At 50.0% G+C, this 7,522-nt stretch overlaps 1 protein-coding gene across 1 annotated transcript; it reads right to left on the reverse strand.

Moving 5' to 3' along the window:
- Nucleotides 1-755: 755 nt before the first annotated feature.
- LOC147222511 (acidic mammalian chitinase-like) lies at nucleotides 756-3,380 on the reverse strand. Its single transcript, XM_086168749.1, has 11 exons — nucleotides 3,284-3,380; nucleotides 3,136-3,165; nucleotides 2,842-3,043; nucleotides 2,669-2,725; nucleotides 2,428-2,593; nucleotides 2,192-2,316; nucleotides 1,991-2,114; nucleotides 1,722-1,904; nucleotides 1,492-1,611; nucleotides 1,256-1,394; nucleotides 756-1,166 (listed from the first exon to the last, which is right to left on the reverse strand). Exons 1-11 carry the CDS (start codon nucleotides 3,306-3,308, stop codon nucleotides 892-894), a joined length of 1,446 nt encoding a protein of 481 aa, XP_086024875.1. The 5' UTR covers nucleotides 3,309-3,380; the 3' UTR covers nucleotides 756-891.
- Between the last annotated feature and the right edge of the window lie 4,142 nt (nucleotides 3,381-7,522).

Genomic DNA, 7,522 nt, shown 5'->3' on the forward strand with positions numbered 1-7,522 from the left:
AACGGTTCAGCGGGGTTAGCGTTTGGGTGCGTCAGATATTCAGTGTGTGCCGGACTTTCACACAAAAAACGAAAGGTGCGATTGAAACACGGTGGGCATTTGGTTGGGATGAAATGAATGAATCATGTCTTTTTTCAACTTCTGGTGGTTTTTGCTGACGTCAAAACATGGAGAGATCTCTGGTGGCCAGACACAGAAGCTGCCCCCCCCCCCCCCCCCCCACACACACACACACAATGAATCCGACAGTTGTTGGTGCTTCCATGGACAGAAAGTCCATGTGTGTGACTTTCAACACAAAGTCCATATAAAAACATTTAAGATGGGGGAAAAGTCACCTGTGAAAAGGAAACCGCTTTTTTTTAGGTGTGTGTGTTTGTGTGCGTGTGTGTGTGTGTGTGTGTGTGTTTGTGAGAAGGAGGGAAAGAGAGACAGTGTTTGAGTGTTTGAATTGTGTCTTGGTACTGCAGTAATGGGAACTTTTCAACTGTGTGGACTCTCTCTCTCTCTCACATACACACAGACACACACACACACACACACACACACATACACACACACGCACACACAGGCAGCACTCGTACGCACACACTCATGTTTGCTTCCATGTCTAGCAACCTAAGTTACTCCTGTAAGGTATTCAGCAGTGCAGGAATACTCGTTGACCGTTGTTGCCTTCGGCTGGGGTGCGTTTAAAGCGTTAACAAACAAAGTTATGCAACAAAGAGCAAATGAAACAGTCAGGCTTCTGGCGCTGCTTGAAAGAAGATTTATTTCATTTCAATCTTACAGAGCTTGCTTTTTATTTAATAGGGCCCTGCGAGATGGTCTAGATGTGCACAATGGTTGCTGCGATTCCATCTCCACCTCCGTAGGTGCTGTGCAGAGCGTTCAAGCCCAGTTGCAGCACTGGCAGCTCTCGTCGAAAACCAGGCCGGCAGCGCAGTGCTGGTCGTACGTTTGGCCCTTGTAGCAGTGGTAGAAGTGGTTCCTGTTGGTTGGGTCTGGATAGACTCCGTTGGCCTTTCCGGCACAGAAGCCAGATCCTCTGTTGCTCTGGCCACCGGTCGCGGGCTGGGGCTGGACACTCCGGGTCGGCGCGACCGGAGGCTGAACGTTCTGGGTCGGTACGACCGGAGGCTGAACATTCGAGCCGCCGCCGCAAGCTGCGGAAAGAAATCCGTGGAACAAGAAGTCAAACAATAGTCGGTCAACTTTAGTTGGTCATCTTGATACACTGCTTTATGTATATTACAAGCTCCAGTTCCCAGTCCACTCTTCAGGGTGTTGATCAGAGGGTATTTTCCTTGGCCACAGAAAGTACCAGTGAAGTCATCCAGGTCCAAACTCCAAACCATGGCTCCACCAAAACCTCCCTGCTTCAACCACTGAATCTGTGGAGCAGAAGGGGGTTTACAAAGCCCACCTCTGTGATCTTAACAGACAAAAGCAGGTTGACTCAAATACAACCAATGGATCTCTTCTCTACACCTTCTTCTGGAAGCTCTTGACATTGTCATATCCAACCCAGATTCCCTGGTTGTAGGCGTAAGGTACATCCTGGGTGCTGTCCCAGGCCTGGGTGGCTCCTTGCTTCAGGAAAGTGCAGATCTGCAGCAGGTGGCGAAGAAAACGTTATGGACAGAACCTCCGCAGACATGTGGACAGAACACAAAGTTCTTGCTAACAAGATCACACAAGGCTGAAAAGGAAGCAAATACCTCATAGTAGGCCCAGAAGCCCGTCTGACGCGTGAAGGTTCCAGCAGGCCCAGGTCCACTTGCGGGAGCGCCCACAGCCGTGTTAGAGGAAGCCAAGCGGAAGGTGTGGCCATAGGTGGGGAAGCCAACCAGCAGTTTCTCGCCCGGGGCGCCGTTGCTCTTCCAGTAGTTCATAGCGTAGTCCTGACCAGGAGGAGACACATACAAGGGTTCATTTAGCCGCAGTGTGGCTGATCACTTACACGACCACAAGGCCACCTAACACTCACCACATTGAAGTAGATCATGCTGCCCTGGTCAGCCGGGCCTTTGTACAGAGGACTGTTCTCTCCAACATTGTGCTCCCAAGATCCATGGAAGTCATAGGTCATCACGTGGAAGTAGTCCAGGGATCTAGAGAATGGCCACAAAGGGCAATATTTCATGGCCCCTTACTACGCCAGCAGGGACCAGTGTTCTGATGTACTCACGCTCCAAGCTGGGCAATTTGGTATCCGGTGTCAATTGTTCCCTTTCCAGCAGAAACAGCAGCGGTCAACAACAGACGGGGACGGTTGGTCTGCTTGCCCTCTGCTTCAAAGGCGCTGATCAGCTCCTGATGCCAAGAGAGATAGAGGGCAGTTGAATTGTATTTCCAAACAGAGACATCTAGAAGCGAAATACTTCCACTTTTTTAGGCAAGACGCAAGACAGCCAAAGGTCTGACCTGAACCAAGGTGGTGAAGAGTTCCTTATCCTGAGGTGGGGAGCCCCGAGAGCCGGGGTACTCCCAGTCGATGTCCAGACCGTCGAACTTGTTCTGCCGCAGGAACTGGATCACACTGCTGATGAAGGTCTGTCGGCTGGCAGGGCTGGAAACCATGGCCGAGAACCTGGATAGACGGGCGTACGGTGTTTCCTCCTTTTCCAAAAATACGCTGGTGGAAGTGCAAAGTTACTGAACCTACTTTTGGGTGCCAAAGTTCCATCCTCCGATGGCCAGCAAAGTTTTCAGGTTGCTGTTCCTGCAAGCAGTAACCTTCATGTTAACCGTCTGACTTTATCAAGGATACCGGAATAGATTTGAACGCTTCGTTCACATGCGGAGGAGGCACGGATAGCTATGTAGTATGTTACTAACTGGCTCTTCAGGGCCTGGAACTCTCCGTAGAGCTTCATGTCGTCCCACTCGTAGGTCTTAATCATGCTGCTGTCCATTCCGGCGAAGGCGTAGATGAGGTGGTCACAGAGACATGGGTCGATGTTGGTGGGGAGATACTTTCCTGCTCCAGGACGGTACTGTCCCCAGTTAGTGAAGTAACAGGAGAGGATGTAGGATGATCCTGCGGCGTAGAGAAGAGTTAGAGCCTGCTCTTTACCAGTTGTGCCAAAACAATTGTCCTCCAACCCCTCTAAGAATGATGCACATAGTTACCAAGCTGCACATGCAGAAGGATAGCCAGTCCTGCAGACAAGAGGGTTCGAAGACGAAAAATGAGATCATGAATAAAGCCTAGCGGTGCAGTGCTCGTCAAAGTCTGGATCTGTATGTAAAAGCAAAGTTGTAGGGACAAAGGCCTTACCAACGCAGATGAGTATCTTGCCCATGTTGCCTCTGTACGACACACTGAAGGCCGACGAGCCCTTTTATACACGGCGGTGGCTTGTCATATCTCGCCATAATGGAAAGCCACCTCTGATACGGTTTGACATTGGAGAAGCAAAAGACAAGAGACTAATAACTTGTTTGGTCAGAATCTGTCACACCGGATTTTAACCTTCAAGTGTTTTTTGATAGTGATAAGATCTGTTTAAATGTGATATCTCAAAGGTGATTGCTGTCGGTAAGTCTGTTACAGAAAAGGTTGCGAATCAAGTTTTGACACGTATGCAGATGTTTTTTCTTCGTATGTGAGAGTGTAGCGCCTGCTCCTCCACGACTTCGTAGCTTGGCTCCCGATAACTAAAGCAATGTTCACTCAGACAATCGCAAAGGGTCTCCGGCAGGCCCGCTTTCTGTGCCAGTCATGGTCTTTTCAGGTTACTCAAGAAGTCTTGTCATCTGGAGGCGAAGAGGCCCCTCGTCCATCCGTGTCATCCACGCTTCATCAGACGTTGGTGGTTGTCATTGTTAAGTCTTCGTCAACGGAAGATGTACGGCCCCTCAGGCTGAAAGTCTAGCGTGGAACATCGGAGAGTCACACTTTCAAACGGCCTGGTTAAAATTTAACTCATCATTTGACTTTTGAGAGTAAAAATGAAACTTCATATTGCATCTGTTTTGCAGAATCTGTCACCATTCAGGTCTTTGGTGCGTCCCGTGTGTTTTTCCTCATTTATTTGGTCAAATTCTGCATAAATGAGAGGAATGAATAAGATGGACAGATGATGAAAAATCCCATTTCACCATCGAGAGGGCGGAAAGCAGAAACCGGGAATCGGCCGCTGAGATATTGGTGATTCAGTGGACGGAGACAGACCGTCTCCTTCGGCATTGACCTGACCTCTGCATCTGAATGGTCTCCTCAGAGGCTCTGGTGTCCCGAGGGCTGAAATCAGACGTTCTGCCGTTTCGGCTGAGCCCCTCGGTCACATGTCCGCGATCGGAGAGGACGGATTTTATCTCCTTCACCCGTCAAGATCACCTGTTATCGAGCACTTTTCCACTAACATCATGACTTGTTTATTCCACCACAAGTCGGTGCGCTCGCCGTGTTACTTGGATGGCGTGCGTCATGAGATCAACCTGTGGAGCTCGTCCAAGGTCACAGAGACAGTTGCTGCGCCCCGACCACCCCAGCCCACAGCAAAAAGACCATCTGTCTGTCACTGCCACTGAATTCACTCTACAGCCAGAGAATTATGTGCAAAGGCGAGAAACAGTCTTCATTTTGTTCCAGTTGCTTCGGCAACCATGGATTTATATAACCAAACAGAGGGCCGGGGAATGCTAACAGTCTTTAACCCTACAAGGACGCCCTGATTACGCTATGGACAAACACACCTGGATCTGCTCCAGGTTTCCTCCACCGAAGGGTTGGACTTTCCAACCTGGAACCACATGAGACTCACAGTTGTCATTGGAAAGACCAAACAACCTTTGCACGAGCGGATGGCCCGACTCAGGAGAGCCACCACTTGAGGACAGGTCTGCGTGGTTCACCTGCACCAGAAAGACAAGCGCCATTCGTTTGAAAACAGCGACGTCCGTATTCTGCCCGGAGACGACAGATGGTTGGAGAGAGGAGTCAAAGAAGTCATCTTTGTCAAAACAGAAAAAACATCTCTGAACAGAGGGGAGGGCCTTGGACACGACCTTTCACAAACAACTAACGCCGTACTGGGATCAATACCAAGACGGATTTGCACACACGGACCACATCCATCTGCAGCCTCCAAAAAACCAGGGAGGACCCACCACAAGGACCGGCCCCCGGTAACGTCCACCTGAGCCTCAGTTCACGTTTCACTCCTTCGTTTAGCTTCACCTTTTCACATCCCAATCCAGGTAATCCCAGAAAATTGATCTTTTGTTTCAACGAACGACACCCCCATCAGCATAACGACCCCCTTACGCCTGTTTTCTGCAGATCAACTCTTCCATTTACACAACAAGCCACCATCATCTCGACCCACACAAAACGCTGGCAGTTACAGTCCGAAAGTCCCCATAGGTCATTAGAACTGAAGAAGCCTTCTGGAAGAGGGCTGAAACGTGAAGAAACTTAAGTCGAGTGGCCAATACAAGAAGATTTCCACAAGAATTTTGCAAAGGGTGCTTCTCTGTGTCTTTTCAATGACCAGATCTTCTCACCCCATGGACCAATGCACAGTTTCAAATCTGCAGATAAAGACATCTGCCCCCCCGAAAGCAGCTGACGGCTTCGTGCTTACTGGTCATATCGTCCTCCTGAAATCAGACCCTCAGATTGTTTACATTTATTTTTACAAAATTAGAAGCAAATTTACCATCGACCGGCAAATAAATAATCCACCAAGCCCATTTCAGCCATCCCAGAATATCCGTGAAGGAGGAACAAGGTAAACCGTCAGACACTACATCCACAAGCAGATATGAAACCCTGCACTGGTTCAGGCAAGACGATTGGACACAGCAGACCCTCCGGTGACAGCCACATTTAAAGGATTTGCTCTCACACAAAGACGGATCCACAGATCCAGTGATTCACAGATCCAGCGATTCACAGATCCAGTGATCCAAATTCAGTGATTCAATGAGCCACAAATCTAGTCATCCACAGATTCACAGATCCAGTGATCCACGGCATGTTGTACTTGGTCTCAACGTTCTCCATGATAATGATTTACCTGGAGAAGACTGACAGCTTTGATCACAGTATTTCATGTGACATCTGGAAGTCAAACATGTCCAGACTGAAATGAAAACAACCACTTTGAGGCCTGGCTAAATGACGGTCAATGTTTTTGTATGCATGTGCATGTGTGTATGAAGTTCACCACCAGAGGGCATCAAATAACTCCTCAGATTCCATGTCAGTTTGTACATCATGTTCAACCTGATCTGGATGAGCTTCTGCTGATGGATGACTGCCTACCTTTAACTTACTACGCTTCTCCGAGAAGGCGTCAGCGGCTGAAACCACGCCGCGGCCCTGCTCCCGGTAAAGGTAAATCCCCCTGAACCTAACCTTCTCAGCCTCCTGTGCATGGCAACCCTGCCGGCGTCTTCAATGCTCCCACAGCTCTGTCCTACTCTATGGCTCTGAAACCTGGCCGCTGAACAACATGCTGGCAGCCAGGCTTGATGGATTTGACTCCAGGGCCCTGAGGACATTAGAAGGCATCAGCTGGACCCAGTACGTCACCAACAAGACCCTAAGGGATCGAACCCAGCACCCCCCAGCATCTCGCCTCGCAGCAATGCGGCGAGTTCGATGGTATGGCCACATCATCTGCCTGCCGGCCGAACATCCCACAAGCTCCATCTTGGCCTTTAATCCCCAGCTAGCCGGATGGAGAAGACCCAGAGGTGCCCCCCGCACCCGCTGGCTTGATGTTGTGGCCCAGGACCTCAGGGCCTGTGGTGTGAGCCTGGCACAGGCATGGCAACTTGCCAACGACAGACCCCGATGGAGAAACCTTGTAGCCACGGTTGGCTCTACGCATCTCGTGCAAGAGGACTAACTCTGAGAGCCACGGACGTAGGTGACCTTCACTTGGAATCGACATGCAGCCACCAAATCACTCCGCTGCTCACTGTGTGTGCGTGCGGTTGAGATCTCCCGCGAGTGGGTGCAAATAGAAGTTGATAGCACATTTAATTACAATCTGGTGTATTGTTGTCTGCAGCTTCTGCTGCGGCTCCACGGAGGTCTGGGGAGGTTGTGAGGCCAGGCTGATGTGAGGCGCCAATCATCAGCCAGCAATGAACCATGGCTGCAGGAGAAATTAACAATCGGACCGGAGCTCTGCTGTGGACCACTTGTGGCAGAAGGATATTAAGGTGCACTGTGAGAGAATATCAGGTGTGCCGCGGGAAATGATTCCATTTTCACCTCATTGGGTTCATTTTTAACAAAATGAATGAATTATCTGCAAAAAAATCTGCCGTTATATGTATAGAGAGAGGGGGGGAGCGAGAGAAGGAGCGAGAAAGAGAGAGAAGGAGGGAGAGAGAGAGGGAGAAAGAGAGAGAGAGAGAAGGAGCAACAGGAGAGAGAAGGAGGGAGAGAGAGAGAGAGACAGAGGGAGAGAGAGAAGGAGGGAGAGAGAGAGGGAGGGAGAGAGAGAGGGAGAGAGAGCGTTGAGCCTGCAACCTCCGGGCAGCTGCCTTCTACTTC

Source organism: Fistularia commersonii, chromosome 21 (genome assembly GCF_037954325.1).
Source record: "Fistularia commersonii isolate RoL2024-O1a breed Wild chromosome 21, RoL_Fcom_v1.0, whole genome shotgun sequence".
Classification (NCBI taxonomy): domain Eukaryota; kingdom Metazoa; phylum Chordata; class Actinopteri; order Syngnathiformes; family Fistulariidae; genus Fistularia; species Fistularia commersonii.

Bases quoted from the DNA above. Each gene is read 5' to 3' on its own strand.
- LOC147222511 (XM_086168749.1), bottom strand. From the start codon at position 3,308: ATGGGCAAGATACTCATCTGCGTTG. The intron at 1,905-1,990 runs GTGAGTGTTAGG...CCTCCTGGTCAG, and splicing joins GCATGATCTACTTCAATGTG to GACTACGCTATGAACTACTG. The intron at 1,167-1,255 runs GTAATATACATA...TTCTTTCCGCAG, and splicing joins TGGACTGGGAACTGGAGCTT to CTTGCGGCGGCGGCTCGAAT.